General features: G+C 40.7%; 1 protein-coding gene across 1 annotated transcript in view; it reads right to left on the bottom strand.

The window, feature by feature from the left end:
* LOC103903132 (glypican-5) overlaps window positions 1-24,385 on the bottom strand; it is a 395,395-nt gene extending 371,010 nt beyond the window's left edge. Inside the window, exons 1-2 of the mRNA XM_009284270.1 lie at window positions 24,308-24,385; window positions 12,642-12,803 (exon numbers count right to left, since the gene is read on the bottom strand). Coding sequence (XP_009282545.1) covers window positions 12,642-12,750 — 109 coding nt within the window. The 5' untranslated portion in view covers window positions 12,751-12,803; window positions 24,308-24,385. The remainder of the gene's footprint in view (window positions 1-12,641; window positions 12,804-24,307) is intronic.
* Window positions 24,386-26,813: the final 2,428 nt, after the last annotated feature.

Below are 26,813 nucleotides of genomic sequence, written 5' to 3'. Positions count from 1 at the left end.
GATTAATAAAAAAAAAAAAAAAAAAAAAAACAACCCCAGAGGTACCAAAAAAAAAAAAAAAAAAAAAAAGGTCCCAAAGTCTCCTGGATCAACAGTTTTTTGAAACAATGTAAAATGTGTGATGCAGTGGTGTAACACACAGGTGACTGGAATAGTATCTCATTCAAAACTACCACTTGCCAGTAATTCAAAATAAGGCATTCTCATCTTACGATACAAACACACACATAAGGAGTTAAGTGGTTTGAGTTCACACCCTACTCAAACCAAACTGCAGGTCAGCCTTATTCAGCCAAGCTCCAATTACCCCTAAACCCTGCTCTCCCATGACATAACTATACAACTTCATTTCAACAGACTGGTAGAGCATTGTTAATTACAGAAGAGGTAATAACAAACAAATATTAAAAAGGTCATATGTTTACACACGTTTTCAATGTGTCTACTGAAACACCTACATTTGGTTCTAAGACGAACATGAAATACTAACAAGCAGCTAACATGGCTACAGCAGCAACTCAGTCCTCCATTTAGACAGTAAATTTGACTGGAAAAGCAGGCAGAAAAATCCCTCCTTTCAATAGAAATGGCACCGGTGGGATAGAGGCTATCCTACAGAAAATCAGTAAGGCCTTATAATCGTCAGTAGCATTCAGATTCACACCAAAAGCAGGAACTCCATGCAATGTTTGAAGAACAGTTAAAGAGTCAATGGGAAGCTGCTAGGTAGCAGCACTAGCTGATCATTTCCCCAGTAAACGGATAGGAAGTATGCAGCAGATTATATTTATAACCACACAAGTCTTCCTAATTCCTAAATCTAAACCATCTGAGTTTATAGAAAATGTCTTAAGCTTTCTGCAAGGATGGTGATAATTACAAATCCAATACTTCATTAAGGAAACCTCTACTCCGAACAAAATAGCAAACAAAAGGCATAATCCAATAGCTACACTTCCAAAATATTTACACTCCAGCTGCATGGCCAGAAGTGTAGATATGCAATCCAAACAGATGTCCACGAAGGCAGCACTGGACAAGGAATCCACACTAACTTCAAATCTGATGTATTGCACATACCACTTCATGGATATTTTTGTAGAGATGATGAACAGCCATTTCAGCTTAAGGTCAGACGGAAGAGTAAGTTTTAGTGAGAATCATGTTCACATACCATGGATTTGACCAGATATCTCTACGCAGTTGCAGTACAGCAGTCTACTTTCACGTTACTTTATCTCTGCATCCTTATAAATTTCAGTCTCTCTCACCAAGGGGGAAAACTGAAGTAACAAGGAGGTGAAAAATTATTGATCTATGTATTTGTCCATTCATGCTATGAGTGGCTGAAACATGCAAGCATACAATTACAAAACAAGCATATAAGCAGTTTTCCTTTCCTTACTTCCAAAGTTTGCTACAATTCCAAAAAGTTTTGAAAATATTTTGTCTGAAGCTAAATGCTCACATGAATAAACTCACTTAAAATCAAGTACACCTCTTTTTAAACTAAAATATCCTCAAAGCCTATCCGCTTCAACCACAATGCCTTCAACTGGTAGGCAACCTGGAAGCCATGACATTCTAGAGTAACAAAATTTTGACAAGCAAATTTTGAACTAAGATGAAGCACAGAAATTCTGAAATCTGATCTAAAAATCCCAACATTACAAATGTCCTTGTAAACACTAAGACTGCTATCTCTTATACTGAAAAAAAGTGATCCTGTTGCTTTTACACACCCTCCATCTGTCTATATTCCTCTGTCTCTCATGTTACAGTAACACTGTAATCTTCCTGGGACTGGCACGGTTTCTTAGGTTTTTATATACAGCACAGTGAAGTCCTAGCCCATAAATCACATACCACATGACAGCAACAGCAATAAGTCATTTTCTGTTAATAACTGGAAGCAAAAAAAAATTATCCTCTTTTTACAACTATACACACCTAGCAGTTTAGCTCGATAATGCAGTTACACAGCATTACTAAAAAGCATATATACAAACTGCTCTAAAAGTAAAAAACAAAATACATCTGCATAACAGATGATGAATTATTTTTTCTGAAAAATAATTCAGAAGAATCCAAGACGTTCCACATTTGCCTCCTAAAATAAGGTAAGAAAATAATGAAAGTGTATTTCCTAATGCCAGTTAACCTGAAAAAAATTATTTTATTTTCTGAGTAAAATTCTTTTCATCCATTGAGAGTCTACAATTGGCAGAAGAGAGCACACTGCAAACTGAAATGCCACACACTATCATTACTGGGGCACGAAGCTGAGGTTTGAATCTATTGTTTTCTCCTGAACATACTTGCTTTGAGATATCTACTCTCTTAACCTTGCCAGTCTGCCAGTCTCACTCAGTCTTCTTCTTTTTGAAGTCTGAAAATGCAACAGTGAAAATGAAGTAAGGATTTCCTGTAAATCAGTCCTTTTGTACTTAGTTCATTATCTCCAACGTTTTTTCTCTTATTTTTATTGAATTGCCCAGTTTCAATGTTACAGTACCTATACTCTTGCTCAAAGAACATCTAAAATTTTGCAACTAGAAATGACCTAAAAGAATGCCTTTCCTGTTTTCAATCTCATAATAAGAGGACTAATAAAACAACAAAAGGAAGTTTAAACAATCATCTTTAGGAGAAAAGGATGTGTAATTAAAAGCTGAATTATCATTGAAATAAACCCCCCTCATAAACTGAAGGACAGTCAATGGTCCTCTTTTTTTTTACTCCAAGAAAGTTTTGTGCAGGAACTCTCTTCATACACTTACACTCCTTTTCAAAAAATGTCAGAACACATTGCTTCTCAGGTCTTCACCCATTTTTTTCACAAAACATCAGACTAACTTAGGCAAGCGGGAACTTGAACTTGATCGCACTAAGAACAATTTCATAAGATTTACTGAAATACTCACACAGCCAGTGGCAGAGTCACTGGGATGGGGGACTTCATATAATTAGAGACTGAGCAGTAATGCTACCTGTATGGAAATGCCATGTCAGTACAGAAGTGAACTAGAGGGAGAAAACTATACACCTTCTAGTCCACAGTAAGGAGGCCACTGAAATTTCACAAGACGGTTGTGAATAAAGTGTGTAACTCCAGAAGAAAGAGGACACTAAATGAGATTCCAGAAACACTGTCACAAAAACGTTGCCCTCACAACAGCAACTGTGTTAAAGCCTTCCCTCAGATTCATTCGCTCACTCTGCTTTTGCAGGTTTTTCTTAATTTTCTTTTTTTAGGAATGAATGCTTTCTCTCCAGCTATCTTTGTGCTTTCTTTCTATCTGGACTGATTTATCATTGATTTATTGGGCTACACTTCCACCATGCTTTTATACTCTGGAGATATGATCAACAGTCTGACAAGATACTGGAAAGAACAAAGAGAAAGAAAAATATAATTACGACAACAGACAGGTGAAATATGGACACAGAGGTATAAGATGACCAAACACATGATGTGTGTGTTCATTAGATTTCTTGTTCTAGCACCAATATGCCCTACCCACATTGCATGAACAACAGTTATAAATAGATAATGAAGAGACTGCCCCTGCCCCAAATTGCTTACATTCTAGGTATCAAATGACAGCTAAAGCCAGACAAGCTCAGGAAGCAAGTTCACATGATGATTATAACGGCTACATGGATGATATCTTACCTAGATGATTTGCTGTTTCCTTTTAAATGTATTTAATGTATATTTCTCTCACCATTTCACATGGAATTATACCATTCCTTCAAAGCCTTGGGCCAACAATTCTGTAAAATCTGTATTTAATCACTTTTGAAAGCAACAAAAAGATCTAAACAATGTAACACTTTTGTTTAACAAAGCACTATAATTCTAGTAACCAGTCAAAAACTTTGATACTCATAAGTATATAATGATTACAGACATAAGCTTCTAGCAAGACTAGTATTATCCAGTTATCCTCACAGTTCTGCATAGTGCATTCTTGAAAAACAACTGCACACTATTTCATAAATCAAACTTGCATACAACACGCAGAAACTCTTATAACAGTGAACTACTCACAATGCTGGTGACTCCACAGTATCACTGTCGATTGCAGATTGATATAAGGTCATTTCAGTGTAATAAATAAGACTTGATATAAGGTTTTCCTATGTTTAAGGAGAAATCCACTATTAGCAATATAGTCACTAGCTTTAGTTATCCTATAAAGACTTCTGTGGACATGATCTTTGTTATTAGATATGGTTTGCAAGATAGCGATTTACATTCTGTGGCTAGAATTAAGTGTTCTTCCTAGGTTTTCATTAAATTTTCCACTTGAATTTGCTATTTTGAAAGCACAAAGTCATCGGAATTTTCTGATGAAAGAGTGTGATTTCCTCCATTGTTCCTCCCTTTGATTTTTCCTGTGTTCTTTTAAAGACTAATAATTTCTTCTTCCTAACAAGCTGCCCAAATGACAAGGCTCAGCGGGGGGATACATTAATGAAATCAGAAACACACAAAAATTACCAAGGTCAACAGTTGTTTACATTACTATAGCAGTTAGGGATGCTAATAAAATACCAGGATCACAGGTACTCTAGAGATCCAGGATAAAGCATGGTGCCTGTTTCAGAGCTGCCAATAAAAGGAAAGGCAAACGACAACTGATAGATACACATACACAGGGGAAGGAGGACAAAGAGGGGCAAGAGCATGACAAACCTGGTCAACATAACGGGCAGTGGATTCAGCATAATTTGGGTTGACCTTTCACAAGTATTTTGTTTATCATGACCTTAAGGAGAGTTTTAAGAATGGCATTTAAAGGAAGACAATGAAGGCACAGAGCATCTTTACAGTGCACACTTCTGTAACGTGAAAGACAGCATAGAAAAAAACAAAAAGGTACCCATCTGAATTTTTATATTAAGTGAATGAAAAGGCTGGCATTACTGGCCTGTGACAGTAACTGACATTTAAATCATGAATCACAGGTGACTAGCAGCATGGGCTACACTGGAAAATACAAGATGAAAGGCATATTTTAGATGCAGGAGGGTAGCACTATCAAGGAAACAGAGAATGTGATCAGGAGTTTGACTAGGGAAGTTATCTTTTCAGCAGGATTCAAATAACCTTGAAAAAAAAAACATTGAAAAACAGTGAAAACAATAAAAACTATTGGATACTTGATTTTCATAACATATACTATGGGAGATGAAACAGTATGGGAAAAATCAAGAGGCATGAAGAGTCTTAAAGGACATGAGAGGCTGGGATGAACTTCTGCACACACTCATTTTATGTTTAATATGCACTACAGAAAAAATTAAAAGGTAAAGGTTTATTTGTTTGTTTGTTTCCACATTTAACTTTCAGCCTGCATGTAAATAGAAATAAAGCACACACCTTAAGTCATTTATGGATAGTACGTCATCACACTGATTCCAATTTCTATGACAAATGGAACATTACAAGACACCAGGTAAGAAACACTTTCATTCTCTTGTAATCTATACCATGAAAATGTCGATCTGTATCTAGAATCTGAGCAAAAGTACACACACGATTTCTGAAAAGGTATTATTCCAAAGGATCACAGGTAGTCTTTCAGCCAAAAAAAGAATACCTCACACCATTCGAAGTGTTTAGAGATCGAACACACAAGCTGCGTAGTGAGTTCAATAATCACAATTCACAATGTAATGTTAATATTTACTCACAGTCCCTGGCACATCTCCAAGATTTTCTTTTAATTTTGCATGTTCAGAAGATAAAAGGTGAGAGCATTAGGGAATATTGCACATTGCAAACTTATTTTTTATATTTTGCTGAGAAAAGGACAATTACAAGAAAGCATTTAACACTCCTTCCCTCACCCCACATACAGTCAAAGACTGAAGTCTTAGCAAAGCCTTGGGCTCTAAAACCATAAACGGTATATAGAAGATGAATACTTATACTGGCAATAACTATTCTTTTTAAACAATAAAACTTAAGAATCAAGTGACACAATGGAATTAGTAGGTAGCATGTTTAAAGCAAGCAACCTGATGGATAATTAAATTGCGGTCAGCATTCCCAGGTTTTTTGTGGTAGCCAAAAGATAACCTGGCGAAAGAGGAGTTAATGGACGGTGGGCCCGACAACAGATAATTACACCAATAGATAATGGGCGCATCTCAGCCTAGACTCAGAAAGCTCTTGAATTATCATTCTCTAGGGAACAGTAGGGTAAAACAAGGGAAGTGTGTTCATATTTCTGATACATTTCCCTGTTCATTTACTGGCCACTGGACAAGACTGCGTTACGTGGCCCTGCAGCCTCACCCAATGTGACAGTACCTATGTGCAGCATAGAGAAATACATGGCAGTTGCTGACATTTCAATCGAGATGGCACCTATAAAGAGGATAAAAGCAGGATGGCAGAATCAGAAGAGCATCTCCCACAAAGGTAATGCTTCACCACTACTGCACATAAGTTTCTTAGTTAAACAGGCTACTTATTTCTAACGGACTCTGGCTCTCCTACCCTACAGCTCTTCATCTTTTGTTGCCTCCACCCACCATAAACTGTTTTACAGTGGATTGCAAACCAGGGGAATTCCTTCCTCCGAACTGATGGCACACTAAGCACACTGAATTTATGAAGTTTCAGGTAGTACCAAAATACAAAGGAGGAATCTTATCACCAAAGAGTCGATGCAGAATACCCCTCCCTCATACTGCACTGCTCTGAAACACTGACCTGGTCCACAGTTACGGCAAAGTAGCCCAACTGTGCCAAGATCAAGGACAAAATGAGCATCTCCCAGCCTTCCAGCAAACACTTCAGAACACTACAATGAGCCAAAATTCCCTTCCCCTCCAAGCCCTCTAGAAATCACAAATACTTTTTTAGAGGGATCAGAAGAGGTCACGAAGATAAACTAAGTTGCATTCTTGGCTATTCCTATGGTATGATGTGCCACTTCAGGAAGGACATTTTCCCTCCCCTGTGCCTCGCTTTATCCTTCTCTAGCACCATATACCCACACTGAAGTCCTTTCCAAAAGTGCTTAAGATCTACAGACAGAAAGTACCCTATAAAGAGCTATGTTTACATTTCAACAGAGAACAGCAGCCAAAAAAAAGAAGGCTGGTTTTGTCATATGGATGAAGACAGTCTTCTCCTACCTAGAGCCCCACACAAGATAGACAGCAGTAGTCCATATGCATGCAGTTCACACATGCAAGGCTACAGCTAAAAAGGAATATTCCAGCCTCCCTTGGGCTGCATACATAAAACAGGCTTTCACTCCAGCTAGAAAACACAGATTGTTTGGTGCATTGGAGTAGGAATGAATAGTATACAGGAGGTGGACAGAAATATTCTAATGGAGCCTCCTTCTTCTATCTCTCTCTCTGTAGGGAATCATTTTTGCATTGAGCCAAAACCAAACTGTACATCTCGACCAGCTTTCAGCTCAAAGGTTAGAGTACAAAGCTCTTCTTAGCAGGGCTATACATGTGGAAAGGGGTGGGTAACAATTTGTCTGAATAAAAGACCAAATACTACGGGATTACAAAAAAACTATTTAAAAAACAACACTTCTGCATTTCTATAATCTAGCAGTAAATAAAGGAAACCAGAGGCATTGTTGGTGATGGTTGGCAGGTTTCTGTTGGTGATGGTTGGCTTTTTTTTTTTTAAATAGCTCATTGATTTTGGACTGCATCCATCTCCAGCATTGTGACTACACTTGATATAGTAATTAATCACAAACCAGAACGCACTTCTCCAGCCAAGCCTTTTTTGTTTTGTAAATTTCTTTGCACTTCAACACCATTAACCAGCCACCCCTATTTCAAGCTGGTATTCCTAAGTTCAGTAAAAATAAGTGTCAGCAATGCTGCAACTCAGCCAAATTAAAATGGAGAATGCTTTTGACTCCATATGGCTCTGAGTGTCAGTGTACTATATTACTTATTTCTGGGAATGTTCACATCAGTTGATTACTGGGCCCACTACTAGTATCCATCCCAAGACCCAGAGAAATCAGCCGACCCTTCCCATTCACCAGGGAGGATGCCAGATCAAAAACTGTGCTTAAGGACTTTTTGGATCAACTGGGCATTAACTTTCAGGCATTTCACTGACAACCAGGAGTCTTGGGCTCCATCCCTGCTACAACTAGGTTCCCCCCTCTGCGTTGTAGCATTCATGTCCTTTCCAGTTGCCTGCTTAGATCAGATGATAACAGGGCAAAACAATGTGTGTGCACAGCAATGTCACTGCAACTCCTGCTATTAGAAACGTGGAGCAGGAGCTTTCCCAACTAGCATCTCCCCATTCCATATAAAGCACAGCATAAGCACAGCTTTCCCAAACCCCTTGACTTAGGAGTGAGAGGAACAGAGTGCTACAAAGCTGATCTACCCTCCTGTAGCTGGGAGAATATGGGAACACCTGGCCCCACCATTTGACCCCCCAAGGTAGAATGAATGCTATTTCAGAGAAACAACACAAAATTATTGCTTTATGACCAACAAGCTTTCATTCATGAAAAAGCTTTCTCTTCAGAGGCTGTGAGTGAACAATTCCTATTGCCTGCTGTAAAAACAAAAAGTGCAGCGTAGTATTTTTTTTTTTAAACTGCTGAGCTCAAACAAAGCTTTTCACTGTATCTCTGATACCTGCCAATTTGGTGACAGAAATGTGATGTAGGTTTCAAAGTATCTTGTTCTGCCTCTCTGCAGAGACCATCAGCAGAACAAATAAGTTACCAGTGTTTGGACTCTCATTACCCCAAATTAGCCTCAGCATAGATGACAGGAGCAGAGCCAAGCTTTCTGTGGGTCCTTAAGTGGCACCTGTTTGCACTCCATAAAGGACACAGAAAAGGGAGGGCAGGTTTCTCTGCTATCTGCCCACAACAAAGCTTTCCTGTCAGACTATTGATACCTCTTCTGACAGCAACTTTCAGCCTGCACACCCGTGCCACTTTTAATCCACTAACAATGAATCAGTTGCCTTGCTTGGAAGTGTTCCTGAGGAGCGCAGGGACTGCACGAGGGAATTGGGGGGGGAAATAGAAGGATGACTATGCTAAGTTACATGTAGTATCACCACAAAGACATAAATCTAAGCTAAAACAATATATTTGTTTACATTCAAGCCTAAAAAGGGTTGGGACAAAGAAAACAGTAAGTTCAAAAGAGAATCTTCTGGTTAGGGGAAAGCGAGTTACAAAATGAAAGCATCTTGTTTGATAATTCATTTAAATGGTTCTGCTGGGGATTTCAGGCTGCAGCCACAGGAGCAAAGACAGGAAGATGGGCACATCTTTGGATAGGACAAACAGACCCGCTCCAAAATGCATCCAAAACAAAGCCACCTGTGAAGAGCCAGAGGGTGACATACTAGGATCATTACAACAGGCACATTCTCCTCTGTTATGCTGTTACTATTACAGTTTGGCACGCTTACACATCTTATCCACTTACTCCATCTTGCCTTTGATTCTGTTTGGAGCAGAGAGTCATTAATAACACATCTGTAGAGTGACTAATACCATGGTTAATGACTTTCAGGCTACACCATGGACCAAAACATTAAGAGAAAGTGAATCCAGCAGCTTTCCATGAAACCCTCCCCCAGGGGCATGGTTACATTCAACATGCCAAACACCCAAAAGATTTTGTGACAATGTATGATTTTGCAGTAGCTGAGTCTGATGACATGCTTCCCAAGCAGCCAGCTGGCCCTTTCATTCCTGCCTCTCGCCCTTCCTCCTGTCCTGGTACTAATGGTGAGGGCATTTTACAACCTGCAGCTGATGCCAGCATGCCTCTTCCTACTCAAATCAGGTGTAACAGCAACATAATTAGAGACAGGAGTTCAAGCAAAACACATCCATGCAGAAGCTTGATTTATTAAGTGTTTGAGCAAGGACTGGGTTGCTAATATTGAAAACTTTAAGGGGGGAAAAATAGCAGGATTGAACCATGGTGCTAAGGCTGTCCATTTGTACAGATCGGGCATTAGCCCAAATATAACAAGCCTGCCCACAGCTGTAGTATATTTAATCAAGTCTTACAGACTAATTATTTTGCACAACTAAATCCAGCACCTGTGAAAATTGTCTTATTTCAGCTGTGGGCAAAGCTACTTAAATAACATTTTCAATTTCAAGAAGAAAAACCAAAACAAAATCTCTTCAAGTCCAGAATGTCCCCAGTCAACTGCAGTACCCAGGCAATGCAGAGGGAATATTTAACCAAACTCATAGCAAAACTCCTACTCACATGATAAAGCTCTTTCCTATTAATACTTGTGGTATCTAATTGCAGGTCCTCAGAACTAAGTGTCTTTTGACTTCATGAAAAAAAATAAGGAGATAAGAACTTAAAAAAACCTTCTCTGTCCCCCCCGTCCAAAAAAGCTGCTCTCTTTTCCCAGTGAAATTTAATTCCCACCACTGTGTTCTCAAAGCTGGACTTCTGAAAACCCATTTCTTATACCGTATTAGTCTTGAAAATTATTTCATCAGTATGAGTATAATATCAACAGTATTGTCTGCTAAAAGTACATAAAAAGCAGTTAAAATTTCTTTTCCTCAGCAGTAGGCAGCAAGGCTAACTACTGCTTTGCTTTGACTACACTAACAGTACTAAAAATGTGTATATATAAAAGAAAGTAAATTGTGCATGAAAATTGTACAAGTAAACACACCACCACATACAAATGAATAAATTGCTATTTTTTTAGCAAGGCAGAGCCAGTTCTCACTGTTGCAATAAACATGAAATCTGAAAGGCAACTGAAAGCTTCTAAAATAAGGATATTTCTTTTCTCAGATTTTAAGTGTGCTTTTGGCACACTTGCACTTTATCATTCAAAATAGCAACAAACCAAAACAGACCAAAAGGACAGAGTTAATTCAATGCAAAGATCTTCCCTCTCAGTAAATGTCTCACACAGTACTACTCTTAGCAACAGAATGTTTATACAGCACAAGATAAAGAGAGAGGCTTTTCACTGACACCTGGGACAAAACGAAAGAACAAAAGCAGCTCCCAACACAAGAGAAAAAAGTTACATTTTTCAAGTGTTCCCACCTAATGTAGACAGAAGGCCAGCCATAACAAGTTACAACAAACAACCTATTTACCCACTTCCAGAAAATGCTTGTAAATTTAAACTGTGTGAAATGCCTAACTACTTCTTTCATTGCATCAAAAGGCTTCATCAGCAATGGACAATAAAGCCTCTGGCTTGACCTAAAGGGGCTGGTAGGTTAATCTATTCTGACCTTATCTTTATTCCATCGTGATACTGAAAGATTGCTTGAATAACTTACCAGCATATAACAACGCCAACAGTCACTCTTTTACTACAGTACTCCTCCAAAGTGCCCTCCAACCAAATTTTTTAACCATGGGGGATATTAAAAATTTTCAAAAATTAATTGTAAAATAAACCAAAATGCAATTTCTCACTCATTGGTACCAGAGGAAAAAAAGAGGTAAACGACCAAAAGCTGAAGAAAATTTTTATCTTGCCCTTGCACATCCCTTTCAGACTTCCACCATCACTTATTGTCAATTTTAGATAATACACTATCTCTTATTAACTGTCAATCACATCTTTTATTTATAGTATTTTCACTCAAATGGAAGAAACTAGACAAAAAAAAGCTACTATTTGATAAAACCTGCCTTGTAACAATTGACTTAATCATACAGACCTCAACACTTTGTATTTTAATAACTACTGGCTTGTTTTCCAAATCCATTCCATGAGGGTGCTCAGCACTAAACATAGCAAAGCAACGAGTTAAAATTAAGCACATAATTAGGCCCACAAAAGTCAGTAAGCTGGATTCATCACTCGGCGATTGATTTAATCACTCAACTCTCATATATTTAAAGTTCACAGCCTATGCTTAAAGGCCCTTCTGGAGAAAAGTCTCCAGTGCTCAACACTGTATAGTGCACAATCCTACACAAGCATTGTCCTCCCTTTAATAGTACAATAACCATCTGTATGAAGAAACTACATAGACTTACATCAACCTGTTAGACCAAGGTAGCTTTGAGAACAGACTTTCAGCACAGGTTCCTTCATGCATTCACATTTAACAGTGCAGCCATAACTCCTGAAAACAGATCACTCTTCATGTGACCTCCCAGGTAGTGAAACATTTTGACATGAAGAGAGAGCTGTGTTCTCACTTGACATATCAGTTAGAGCACTTATTCTTCAGCATCAACAAACAAATGCATTTTCATTTAACCTTCTACACCTGTAAATGGTTTGGCAACACAAGAGAATATAAAAAAGCACAAACAGCCATCAGGCACCTAAATGACATTTGAAAATGCCTTGAAAAAAAACCCATGCCAATCTTTTTTAAAATGATCCCAAGAACAAGGTCTAAGCTTAAATCTATTCTTAGTTAGATTTCAGCAGATGCTTAAAATAGCAGTCAAGATTAAATGCCATCACCTTTTTCCAAAAGCAGGATCATCAAAGAACAAGAAAGTAAACCATAAGACAGTAACTACAGCATGCGATGCAAGAGAAATGAAAAACAAAGGAAAGAGCATTTCCTTTTGATTGCAGAGGATACTTTTATAAACTACTCATAGGACTGCAGTAGCTCAAAAGTTCCTACCTTGAAAAGCTGTGATATGACCAACAATCATATACTTCAGTTCAAAGTTCAGTGCCTGGATACTTTGAGTCCTCTCCCTTCGAACAGCTGCCTGGTAGCTTTCTTCCATTTTTTTGGTGCAACACGTTGGTGCTCTATGTTGACAGATCTGTAAATCTGACTCTTAAAGCAAACAAGAAAAACACAATAATTAGAAAACCTTCCAACTTGCACCATAAAAGTAAATAATGCTTCTTAATGTCAAAAAACCCACCATGTTTAAAATTTTGAAATAAAACACAACCCATAAGGAATGACATTGTGAAATAGTTATTGTCTCAAGGACACTAATTTATAAAACTTTCACCTAAATTTGGTTAACTTCACATTATCAGCTGCAAACTTACTTTACACTGTTAAGAGCATTGGGCACAAAATCATCTAAACACAGTCAAGGGCACAGCAGAATGACTGAAAATGTACACTCAGAGGGGCAACATTTCCACCATACATCTTGTGCTAAGGGCATCATAACTTGAATATCTGAGTGAAAACCATGCCTCAAATTATCCAATCCAATATTCACCTGTGTAGTGCCTCAAGGAACCACCTATTCACCTCTTACACTTGGGGAAGCCTCTCAAAAATCTTTGAGCTCCTAAGCAGCTCACCCAAAAAAAAAAAAAAAAAAAAGGGGCATTTGAGTTTTCTAAAAGCTGTGGTAGCTGGAGTGGCTTTTTTCCCCCCTCCTTCTCTCTCTAGTTTTAACATGTTTAGTTCCTTTCTGAATCAGATTTCAAAACAAAACAAGCAGCAATAGTTGCCACAAAAATAGAATTGATTTCTGCAACAGCCTGAGTTCAGCTGTCTAGAGCCAGAGTTAAGAAACTGATTCCACATTGAGAAAGACCCAAACCTACAACCCCTGGGAAGTTAGAGACTGCTATTTCAATTTCTAGATTTAACTTGTAGTGAAAGTCAACAAGTATTCACCTGAACCAAAAAGAACTGGCTTTAAACTTAGTAGATCTCCATCTACTTAACAGTAACCTTGAATATTTTGAAACCGAGTTCTAGCCTGCCTATATGTAATGTAAAGGCACTGAATCCACTCCCACCTCACAACTACAGAGAAAGCTGAAAGTTGATTAAAAAATTAATTTTTGTGGAATTTTTTTTTATCATTTCATCGTTGCATGTGCTTCAGTAAGTTTAGTGTCCTTGATTAGGAAACCTACCTCACAGAGACTTGTGATGGACACTCAGGGTCTATTTGCTCTATACCACAGGATTTGCAGGTGCCAGAAAGTTCCAGAAAGGAGCTGTTACAGACTATAGATAAATATATTCTGGTGCTTAACAAATATATGTTTTAAGAAGGGGAGGGAAAAAAAGCAAAGGACTATTAAGTAGAGAAAATCCAAAACCAAAGGCATGCATAAAAAAATACCAGAGTCAAAATAGTCACACAATATTAAAAAGCAGATATTTCCAATGCAATTTCTCAGTAAAACCTGTAAGAACACCCCAGCAGGAAGCCTTGCGCCAACATGTTTCAGGCATTACCTTCCCTCCACCTTGAGGTGGAAACGGCAGCTCTGAGGGATAGGGGCCGCAGGTGCCTGCCTCTATCCCCAACCCTGAGGCCTCCGCACGGCTCTGAGGAGGGAGACACCCCTTCCCAGGAAGTCCAGTGCTGCACCAGGGGCCAATCTCCCCACTCCCACCCATGCCTGACAGCAGCCCAGTGGGAGGTCAGGCCTGAGGCAGCAGCGAGGCACTGGCACACTCCCTGCCGCCAGACCCAGAGCTGGCCTGTCCCACACCGCCTCCCCAGGGCAGCCCACCACCCCTCTGGGCCCAAGGGGATCTCTGGTTTTAAATCGCTGTGAACACTGCTGGCAATCCCTCCACACACAGCAACAATGGGACCAGAGGGCACGAATGGATGGAAACAGCCCCAATTCTCCAAAAGGCCATATTCCTCCAGAGGACTTCACCCAGGTCACCACAGAGCACAGGACCAGGCCTTGGGATGGGAATATTAATGAGCAATTACACTGCATTAATCCTCACCATCCAGCCTTGCAGGTTAACACATAGCAAGACTCCACATACAGTTGACGATGATGAAAAACAAAAGGGTACAAGGATGCACACTGGAAAAGCAGTAGAGAAACATCCAAACAACCAGGCTGTGCTCAGGGCCAGCTGCAGGCCAACAGCTCATTGAGACCAAAACTGCAAGGAGGAGCTTCAATTAATCTCCCTTCCCAGGAAAAAAAAATACAAAAACACTAAGCTGGTTGAAACATCTCATTTGACTTGAAAATATTGCTTCCAGTTTACAACTCTCATTTGAAAGTGCAGCGAATTTACATCAAAAAGGTCAAAACCAAAGTGAAATATTTCAACAAACCTGTATTTTTATATCAGTTCAAACACACATTAAAGTCACAGACTGGTCTGACACAGGAAACCATTTTGGAGGTGAATTTGTTTCACGCTTCGATATAACCTCAAAAATAGGAAAACAACAACTCTGCCCACTCAAATCTGAAGTCCTAAACCCCGCTGAAAGCCCTTGAGACGAGACCACTGCACACTGGCATAAGCCAGCAGGCTGCTAAAAGCAGCAGCGGGAGGGCTGTGCGCTCGTCACCGGCTGGGCACGCTCGCCTGCTCTCATCTGCCAGAGAAGCTGTCCCACGTTGAAATTAGCTTCTTGGCCAGGCTAATTTTAACTTGGATTGGTTCCCTGATCCAGTTCCCCCATGAACATATGTTTTTTGTGTCACAAGGAACTGGGGGTCAGGGAAGGACCACTTCTCTGAGCTGGCACCACAAAGTGTATGCGAAATTATAGTACAGACTGCTGAGCAACTAAGTCAGTTTTGCAGATAGGTGTCTGAGCAGAGGGGTTGTAAACGTTATTCAGCATCTGCAGCGCCGGGCTGCTGTTACTTACAGCATTTCTCCTTACAGCAGCCCTCTGAATTTTTGTTGGAAAGGCTTTTGCAAAGCTCGGATCTGTATCAAAAGGGTTTGAAATACACAGTGCTCCATGCTGACTACGTGCCAGTCCTGGCAAGGTGCTGTGACTAGCATTTCCCTTTGAACCGAGGCACCACAGGAACCTGCATCTCCTCCAGAAAGCTTTAAGAAGAATATGGGTATCTCAACCGGAACTGTACTCCTGGGATTCCCCACGCAGCTATCTCCTCTGATGAATACTCCAGGAGCCTGGAAGATTAGTTTTTGTTGGTCCAGAGCCAAAATGATGCAGAGGGCACACCTAAATAGAAACAGCACTAAGGCCCTGACAGTTGAGGAGCCCGATGTAAAACACAGAGCATTAAAAGACCAGCAAAGAGCAAACCACGCTCCCCAAGCAGTACTATCAGGTCAGTGCTGTCATGCACAGAGCTTGGCAATTTCACAATTACAGAAACCTAATAAAAGTTTTCAGTATTATACATGCCTGGGTGCTAAGGTTAAATTATAACTGATTAGTAATATCTTGAAGTCTTTGGTAATTCTGATACTAAAATTAGTTTATCTCATCTCTTTCATCTTAATGCAAAATACCCTCTCCAACAGAAAAAGAAGAGGGGAGGAACACAGTGACCCGGTGGTGACCAAGTGGCACACTGCATGAACACTGCTGAGACACTGGTTAAGCACCACACTCTCACCCCAGAGACAGACAGCACCCCACAGTGCCACAGCAATCACCTCGATTTAGTATGGGCACTGCCAATCAGCAATAGGGAGACAACCTTATGGGCAAACTCCTCCTTGAAGTTTAGGAACAAAGCCATTCCATACACCAGAGAAAAAGCACCATTTGTGAATGAGGGAAGAAAACTTAGCAACAGCATTATTTCAGCAATTGATCCTGCTAATTTCTCTCTAGGACTTTCTTGCCTGCTTTCCCCAAGCTGCCCCTTATTTCCTAACTAATAACTTAGTTTGGAAGGAACCTCTATAGTTTAACCTTTCCCTTAAAGCAGGTCAAACTACATAAGGGCTTCATCCAGCCAAGTTTCGAGCATCTCCAAGGATGGATGATCCCACAAGTTCTCAGGGCCCCTGTTCCAATAGCTGGCCACCTTTGTGGTAAAAAAAATAAGTAAATTAAAAAATTGTATCTAATGAGAATTTCCCATGTCCCAACTTGTGTCCATTGCTTCTCAACATATCACCAAGTGCCTGCAAGAATCTGGCTCCACTTTCTCTATTTCTTCCCAATAGATAGTTGAAGACAGCAGTACGATCTCCCTTAACCTTCTCTTCCTACAACTGAACAAACACAGCTCTCTATTCCTACATGTGTGCCAGCCCCCTGACCATGATGGGAGCCCTCTGCTAGACTCTAACTCTATGCCATAGATGTGAAGCACTGCATCCCAAGACACCTCTCTCTATTTCATTTTCTTATGCATGAACTTACTGACAGAGCAGAACACCTTCCACTGTATGTGCCTGGGCTTCAATTCTAAAAGGTTTATAGCTTTCCTAAAACAAATCAATTTTCTGCTTCAGATCAGATGACAGGATTACTCTGATGATTATGTACATTATTTTTCTGTTCAAGTCTGTTTTTCCCTTGAGTACTGATTAAAACTGTGGCTAAGCTTTTTATTTTTTGAAGTGGGAAAACTATAGACTTTACAGCCTTAGTGTTATTATAAAAAACCAGGATAAAGTATCTCACTCCACTTCGAAAAACAAAGTCACATTCAGAAGAGGAAGAAAAACCATACTACATTGGAGTCTAAAGCATGAGTATTTTGGAAAGCAACAATGATCCCTACTCAAAACTCCTTTGCAACCCTAAAACACTTAATACATGCCAAAGGCATCACCTTCAAACACCTCCCTGTCACAACTGTAAATTACTTAAGGTGCCAAATGCACAGAAAAGTACGAATCCTTACCTGATGTCCATCTGGCCAGCACTACTGAAATCAGCTGTGGAGTATTTTCCTGTGTGTTGTTTGGGGATGTTTTGGTTTGATTTAAATCAGCAGAGGTTTTGGGCTCCATTCTGGACTTCGGTACAAATAAAGTCAAAGAGACATTGGCCATTAAAGCTAGCTGAATTAGCATAAGTTCCTAAAAGCAGAGAGGCCTGTTTAGCAAATAAATTTAACTTCTTCCAAAAGCTAAATATATATTCATTTTGTTAGCTGATCATTTAATTTAACAGTTCTTCTAACACACAGTGGAGATGTCAACTGCCCTGCACTGTCTTTAAAATGCTGTACACACTGTAAAAGCTATACTCTGAAACCAGAAAGCCAGACTTTTAACACATGCTAATTGATCTACCTTCACTGACTTTTTCAAAGACAGGCTGATTTTTTGGTTTTTTTAAACAAGCTGAGCCTATAGCTTCCACTGCACAGAATACTCCTAAGCAAGCATGAACAGAGGGCGAGCTCAGTGCAATCTGTCTTCTGATCGTTTTTATTCCTTTGTATTTTGACAAACTTTTCAACAGTATTTCCAAACAAAGCTTTAGGCCAAAGCCCAAGATTTTAATGTTGTACAAATGTCTTCAAAGACTCCAAGACTGATTATGCCTCAGTAACACAGAGGAAGGTGCCAAAAGTACCTTGCATTGTGTCTGGCCCAGCTGAACAGCAGCCAACACTTTGTCGTTCTTGAGACTCATCTGTCTGGTGCAGCTGCTGCCTCAGCTAGAGGAAAATTCAGCAATTAAAACGCAACTAATTTAGGGGAGGAGGCCAAATCAAATGAAGAAGGAAGCAATTTCCAACCAGGGCTCCCCCTGCAACTACTTGGTGCATGAGAAAAGCCCACACTAGCACAGCCACACCAGCGAAAGGGAATCCAGCCACTGTAGGCTGCCAGACATTTGTGAGGTCCTTTATGTGGCTCTTGTGTCCCAGCGGTGCTAAAGCCATTGTTACCTTCAAGCTGCAAGGCTGCTGTCAAGAAACACTCATACGCAGAAACACAAGCTATTCTCACCTAGCAGGGAGCACAGCTCAGTCCCATTGCAACTAATAAAATGTTTTCAACTAGAAAGACACACAAAGTATATTAAACTCATTGAGCACAATGTGTGCATAGTCAAACAGCTACTATTTGATTTGCCAGTGTTTAAAATATGGTAGTTACTACACCTGAAGTAGTGCATGCCAGGAATTATCAGAAAAAAATCAACAAGCAAGTGCAACAGACTGATTGGTACACAGCGTTATGCACTGGTGCAGGTGACGGTGGTACATTAAATAGCAATTAACCTTCTGCTCCCATGAGCGAGGGGTAACATCCAGGTAGGCTCCAGGGAGCAGAGACTCTTTCTGTAAGTCAAAGGGAGATCACAGCTCTTCCTGCCTCAGGTAAACTGTAGCTAGGCCCTCCCACACATTTTCTGACTAGTCAGAAAGAACATTCCAATCTGTTTCGAACCCTTCCCTCTATTTTGTTAAAATAATCCCACTATCAGCTTTACTATAAAGATTACATAGACAAACAGTATGTTAAAGGTCCTTTTAAGGCCAAAAAGCTGAAGAAGTACCAAAGCAGAGCCTGAATTTGTCCATCCTCTCTCTATGCAGCTCGACAACGTGCATATATCCAGCATGACAACTTGTAAGTGCAGTTTGGAAAATAAAAGCCATGAAAATTTCCTTTCCCCCGATCCCTTGTTTCATATTACCTCTGTACATTAACAGAGGTATTGTTTAAGTTGATCAGTAGACTTTACATTCCCACTGTTATTCAAAATACACTGAAGCATCACTAAAGGCCATGACCAGATGTGCTATTCCAGTTGAAGTAATCAAGGCTAAAAGCGATAAACACCTCCAATTTTATCAAGCACCACTTAGATGACCTACTAATGTAACTACTAGCATGTGTAGCTACTTCCAACTCTAGTCAAGTCAAATAGCTTGCATTAGCTCGACTAAAGACTAAAGGCCATGACCAGATGTGCTATTCCAGTTGAAGTAATCAAGGCTATAAACACCTCCAATTTTATCAAGCACCACTTAGATGACCTACTAATGTAACTACTAGCATGTGTAGCTACTTAAAAAAAAATTATAAAAAAACCACAAAATGGGAGGACCATTTTGAATTTGCTGGTGTAATTCCAGTGCAATCAAGGGGCGTGGAAACCTTGAATGGAAAGGAAGGAGAACAGCAAGAAGCACTAGATGTCATGACTGCAGAGAGTTGGCAGCATCAGCAAGTGCCACAGCTTGCAGGACAGCTGGAGAACATCAGGCACTGGCCCTGATCGGCTTCCGGAGCAGGAACTCTCCAAAATACACAGGTCTTAAGGGCAGCATCTGCACAATGCAGTGTTGTTAGGCCTGTTGCTAAGTACTTTTTGTCCAAGGTTTTCCCACTTCCCTCTGTTGCTTGCCTTGTTCTCACTGCTCTTGTATTCTGATTTTTGGCCTAGTTTCCAAACCACCTTCTGCCCTACACCATAGGTTACTGCATGCCTATACTCATTAGCTTTTTCACCTCAGCTTGTACCCCCTAGAACCTGCCTCATGCCTGGACCCAAGGAGCAGAACATGTCGGACTGTGCCCTAAACTGAATGTCCCTCCACTCCCACCAAAACCTACACAACCATTAACTAGCCACTTCCTCCCTTTAGTCCCTGACTCCCTCTTCTGACCACTTCTCACCCTCCTCAGACAAGGTCCTCTTCCACCGTTCTTCCCCATGGCCACTCAGCTTCCCTTCTGCCTGCCTTCCTCCAACTACTTGCATACCTGTGGGATGTCCTGGAGAAGCAGAGCAGTTGGAGACATTTCCAGCTCATGGGCCTCAGCTTCCCTGCAAGGAGGAGCATCTGTTGCAGGGAGAGACCTACTCATGCCGTTCATCCCCAGTTTTCTCAGTTGTTCCTTGGAAACTCCGGCTGTACCTGGGAGGCTGAAGGCAAACAGCCAAGAAGGCAGTTGCAACCACTATTGCTTGTCTCATGCCTGTTACCAGACCTGTGACATGGTTCCCATGAGCGCTCCCCTAATCTGCCCCAGGCACCTTCAACCAGGTTGTTTTTATTAGATGATTTGCCTTAACTGGTCTAATTTTGTGTGGAGCAAGGCAGGGAGCTCCCACAATATACTGTCACAGCAGTGCGTGATGCTGAGCAGCTGGGGGCTATAAAATCCTCCCTCACTGATGCAGTTGGCTTACAGGGGAGGACCTGGTCTTCACTTTGGTACACTGGAGTAATAAGAGAGGATGGAACATGTACACAGGAATGGAAAATCCTGTAACATGTCTACAAAGCACCTACAATTAGAGACTTTTCAGTGGTTCCCAAAACAGCCTGGTTTTCAGTAGGATGTTACAAGATGCATCTTTGGTGTCAATGCCAAATGGCCATAGCACTACTGCTCCTAAATACCCTCTTTAAGGAACAAAGAAAGGGTGATTAACCTCCCACAGTTCACTACTCCCTCCTCCGGTCTTCCCCCCGCCCTCCCGCCAAATGGCCATAGCACTACTGCTCCTAAATACCCTCTTTAAGGAACAAAGAAAGGGTGATTAACCTCCCACAGTTCACTACTCCCTCCTCCGGTCTTCCCCACCGCCCTCCCCCACCGCCAACCCTGATCTCAGAAACACCATAATTTCAGTAGCAGAAGGCATGAAACCCACCTTACAGAATCTCAGTCCAAATTGTTAATGTTTAAAACTGAGCAGCTGAAGAGACTCAGATTGTTAAGTGCCAGGTGTTGAGCAGGGCAAGCACTAACTGCCATGCCCAAGGGAGAGCACAGTGGTCACTACCTCCAGATCTTGCACTCCTATAGACGGGTGATAAATTGTTTTATGCTGATTAAATGAAATGACTTCACATCAGCCCAGTGCTAAGTGAGACAAATTCTTTGAGTGTGGGCCTATGGGGAGACTTGCTGACAGCAAGACTCTGAATGCTAAAGGGCTTGCTAACTCCAGAGTACGTGCAAATTCAAAAGATTTACACTCTTGAGGATCCATCCTTCTCTTTCCTCCTCGAGTTGATAGAAAAGCATGAAAACTAGACTGACGCACATAAAGTACATTTTAAAACAATCTAGGCTGATAGAGGTCAGTGGATCTACATCAAGGGGGTTTCTACATTATTTACTGTAATGCCAACTCCTTCCTCAACTTGCCTGGGACAACATGTATAATTGCAATACAGAGGTGAGAGAAAAATTACAAGAACTTTCATTAATTTATTTAGAGTCTACTACGACTCATTTTTCATTATGTCTCACCACATTCACAGCAGAAAATCCCATACATTTTTTCCACTAACAAAAGTCATAAATACATACAAAATATTTTCTAGAGGAGTCTAGTAAATCTTCCTGCTCCATATCATCCAAGGACAACAATAAACTAACAACTGCATTTCTGCTCTCCAGTGGGGAAAGCATTTCACTGCCACAGAACTCTGCCTTACAGTACCTGAAGAAAGTGCCACAGAAACCACATATGGTGGAAAGCCTAAACTGAAACACAGCTATGTAGCACTCTGTGGATTATAGCATTTACAGCAAAACTGAAGTTGTTTTTAAATGAAAGATACAGGTTTCTAGCCCTGCACAGTTACAAAAACTTTGAATGCAAATCAATATGAGGCTGCCTATCTAGTTCTACAGGGAGATGAAATAAAATAGCTTTATGAGAGGTGTGAATTGCCTCATTCATCTCAACTTTGAAGCCTAACGATAATTCAGATGTTAACACCAACTGTTTTACCAATGACAGATGACCTTTTTTTTTTTATAGGAACTGCTTCCTAATATGCTTCACCTGCTGTGGTAAAATCCATGTAAGGTGGCACAGCACAGAAAATTTCAAAGATATTGATACGTTTATGTTAAATTGTATTTCTTATTCATTTTCCTTTTATGTGTCAATATAAAAATCTGTAAGAAGGTTAGACTGGAAGAAGAAACAAAAGCAAAGAAAAATCTAAAGGAACCAAGGGACTATGAGATATTTGGGCCACAGCCTCAGAAGGGGAAATTGCAAGAACAGTATTGGAGAAGTGAGGAATAACAATTCCCGACCTTCGCTTCCCTGCCCCAAGATTTGAATACTTCCATTTTTGCCACCTCTCTTGACAACCATACATGAAGCCAAGTGCTCAGACAACATGTTCTTTCCTTTAAAAATATATATCTGTCTTCCTTGAAGTGTTAATTTTACAGCAAAAATCCCAAATGCTTTTGACCAGTTTGGCCGTTTCTCATTCTCAAGTCATGCACAAAAGTTAAGTTATACACAGGCTTACTAAACAGTTTCTATCAGAGTTCTCACCAGTATTTGAACTAATTTCTGTAGGATTCCATTCCCCCTTCCATTTTATTTCTTTATTCTTAGGGAGAAGAAAGAGGAAAACCCAAAAATGTGAAGAAAAGCACAATGAGCTCTTGATACTATTTACACAAAAGGAATAGCAATTATTTACAGAGCTGAACCAAAACTAAGCAATTGATTACTAGGCAAGACACCCCTCACTAGGGTCAATTCTTCAACTTCATCACTCGTGACACAGTAATTAATTAAAACAGGCAACAGCAAGGCTACTGTATCACAAGGTCTCTGCATCTTGTTCCCTTTCTTCGGTTCCTTATGCAGATAATGCCATTGCTGTCAGGAGCAGTGACACTGATGTAAAACTAGAGTTTGTTGCCATGAATTGGATGCACAGGCATTGGAAGGCAATCCACAGCAGGCAAAAGAGGAAAGAGCCCAACACACATGACAGTCAAACTAGAGATGAATACTCATTCAGCATGAGCATGCAGAAGAAATAAAATTTGCAAGTGCTGTCTCACCAGTTTGGCCCCACACCTCTGTGCTAGTCTATTCCTCTGCACATCCACACACCCCTGCAAGTAAGGCTGGCAGAACTGAATGCTTGTTCCAAGTTATGTCGTGTTGAAAAGTGCAGGACAACTGCACAGTACTTAAGGGTAACGAAAACAACCACCATTCACCACACCCCAAAAGTACCAGTTGATAGCCCCACAGGTCACATACAAGAGACCAGTAGCCTGCTTCTGATGGTCTAGGCTAAACCTAGATTTATACTCAGATCACTTGTTCCATGCTAGACCACATGAGCAATATTTTGCACAAAGGGCAGTAAAGAGGCAAGGTAAGTAATACCAGAGGGTTTGGTTCAGCACCCCCTGATGTCAATGGAGACACCCAGTGGCATCAACAGTCATATTAAAAACAGCTAAATATAGCTAAAAGACAGAACACTGTGCTTCATGCTTCTTAGGGAATTTAGTAGTTTGACATTAACACAGCTCTGAACTCAGCAGGCTTTGGGTCAAACTCTTAAGTGAATCCTGTTCCAAGAGCACAGCCAGGAAACCCCAGACAGCTTCCCATTATAAAAAAGTCAAAATTAATAGAAAAATGAACCTACAAAGCATTATAGTTTAGAAACACTTTAATTACCTTAGAGTTACATGCACTTGATTTCAGACAAGTACTTGTGATTTTTAACTGCATATATTCAATTAAAATCAATGGAAGGTCAAACAGTTAAAACCCCAAACACATCAAGGAGTTGGTGACAGTATTAAGTGGTCCAAAAAGCGGCAAGGGCCCATTAGCAAACTAATCTAGCCCCCATGAAATTAAAAGCCATGACAGTACTTCCACTTACACATAGTTCTTCTGAAGTCAGGAGTGGGAGTGGCCTTCTGCCCTTCCTCATTTGTTTTTGCTTTGTTTTGTTCTGTCCGCCTAGACCACAGAAAACATTCTGGTTGTACCAGGAGCAGATTCTATGTGGTGCTTCCCCCAGGGCAGCAGCAATGAGGAATGAGGAATTGGATTAAAGAAGGTCCACAATGAAATCCCACCTGAAGGGACCATTCCCATATTTCTGAGTACCAGCCATACCCCCAAGCTGGGAAGCGGCTGAGCTCACTACACATGATGCATCCTGCCACGTGCTCCTGGATCCCAGCAGTACGTTTAGCAGGAAGGCCTGTATCTTGCTGGGACATCTTGAGCCAAGATAATGGATTCTGAAACAGATGCAGCTTCCCAAAAACTGAGGAGGGGCAGGATCCTTTGGAAGATGTTCCAAAAGCCTTTAAGCTGGGACCACAGACCAACAACTTTTGAAAACCAGTGTGGAAACCTTTGATGGGCTCCTAGGTTTGGCAATATGAAAATGTATGTTTGACCTTAGGCAAGTCCCTTAGTCTCCACAGTTTGTTTCCCCATACGTAAAAGAGGAGGATACTTACCTTCTGTTTGCTTAGATTGCAAGCAACTCCTAGTGGAGACTGCCTTTTGCTATGTGCATGTTCAGTGTTCTGAGAGCCTGTTTTTGATTTTGATCCTATGCACCTGTTATATAAATTAAGAAATCATGTTTCTTCCCTTATATCACTAAAACAAGGCACCATTCACAGTACATTGAACTGATTGTGTTTCCCTTCTTGCTTGTGTTATTCCATTCAAAACTAACAGCATTACTGATGCTTCAGAGCTAATCATTCAAGATGGACAGAGCAGTCCACCGTGTCGCGGAGCTGTTTGAAGCCAGCTATACACACTGGCAGGCAGCGCTGGCTACACTCAATCCACATTTGGAAAGGCCAGAGGCAGGCAGTTAGAAAGGAAGCTGGGTTGAGGATGGCAGCCATCAGAGACACAGCAGCCAAACTGACACGAGCTGGCCCTATTCAGTCCTTGCTACTCAGCTAATGTTTTGGCACCTGTGATAGCGACTCTAGAATAAACTTTCCAAATCTAAGCCAACAGCCCTGCCAACAAACAACATCAACACTTTTCATCACAGTTGGGGTTTATTTCTATCAAAAGGCCACAGAGCGTGGCAGGGCCGTGACCAGCAAAGGGGGAGCTCCCAGTGAGCTTTAGATCACAACCAGGTACAGCCAAACCACAGCTACTTCTTGGGAAAGGCAAATGTTTATATTTCCTGACATATCTAGGGCAAACCAGGTTAGGAAGAGTAAATTTGATTACTGCAGCTTGAAACCGAAAATGCAATACTTCAGCCAAATACATCTGTTACCATTCGGAGCAGCCCAAAGTTGTATTTTTTCCCAGACTTCCAAACTGAGATTAGGAGACTGAAGTCAAGTCTTCTCTGAGCAGAGCCTTTCTCTGAGAGCAATGTTTTCAATCTCTTTTTTTAAAAGTCCTACTTTGTTTTGGGAAGTGAGTGGTTTTTCTACGTATGCTTTGTTCTCTTGCTTTCAGACTTATTACACCTCTCCTTTTAACTGCCCATGTAAAAACAGAAGATAACTAAAAAACACATGCTATTCTGCACTTCTAAAAAACTGATTCATTTTGTGTGTTGCAAGGAGGGAATATTTCAACTGCCAACACAGAGCAGCCATACAAGACCCTGGGTGCTGTTCCCCAAATACTACTTAGGAAGCCCCTGTCCCTTCTGAAAACATGACTCAAGCCTTCCAGTTCCCACCTTTTGCATTTCCTTATGGAAGGACAATGGGGCAGGAACATGGGACAGAAGGGTTTGAGATTCCATCCTCTGACAGACTCCCAGGACAAGTCATACGGAGTACAGCCATACAGTATTTTGCAGACATCCATCCATGCTTTGGAGTGGCAAGACACAAGCTCTGGTCTGGAAGCAGTAGAGGATGATCTGAATTCAGGCACAACATCATGCCAGGTATGGCTACACTGCTTGCAACACAGCACTGGATTGCAGCTATTTGGAGCATGCTGGAGCAGTACCAAATCCACCTGGAGACATAAGCATAAACAACCCTGATCTCTTTGAGCCTTGTTTTTTCAGCCACAAAGTAAGAATAATTTCCCTACATCAGTAACAATAAAACATTGCTCAAGAATGAACTCCCAAAACAGCAACACATTGAAGAACAGAGGCCAGAGCTATTCTTTACCTGGAAAATTGGAGATCTTCAGACTTGCTCTAGAAAACCTGTTTCTATTTGCAAGACACCTAAAACTTTGGCCACCTTCCTCTGTTGTCAGTAGCCTGATTTCCATCTTCTGGCCTACACACCTGCACTATAGTGAACTACTGCCAGCAAAGTCTAGGGTCAATACATAATTTTTCAAGCTAGGAGCAAATGCCCCACTGTAGCCCTGAGACATCCTACTTCATATAAGCCTCATGTCTTCAGGTATCTCCATGC

The sequence above is a fragment of the Aptenodytes forsteri genome, unplaced genomic scaffold (genome assembly GCF_000699145.1).
Source record: "Aptenodytes forsteri isolate BGI_AS27 unplaced genomic scaffold, ASM69914v1 Scaffold278, whole genome shotgun sequence".
Taxonomy (NCBI): domain Eukaryota; kingdom Metazoa; phylum Chordata; class Aves; order Sphenisciformes; family Spheniscidae; genus Aptenodytes; species Aptenodytes forsteri.
Note: the sequence above shows the minus strand (reverse complement) of the source record. Positions and strands in the feature narration are given on the sequence as shown.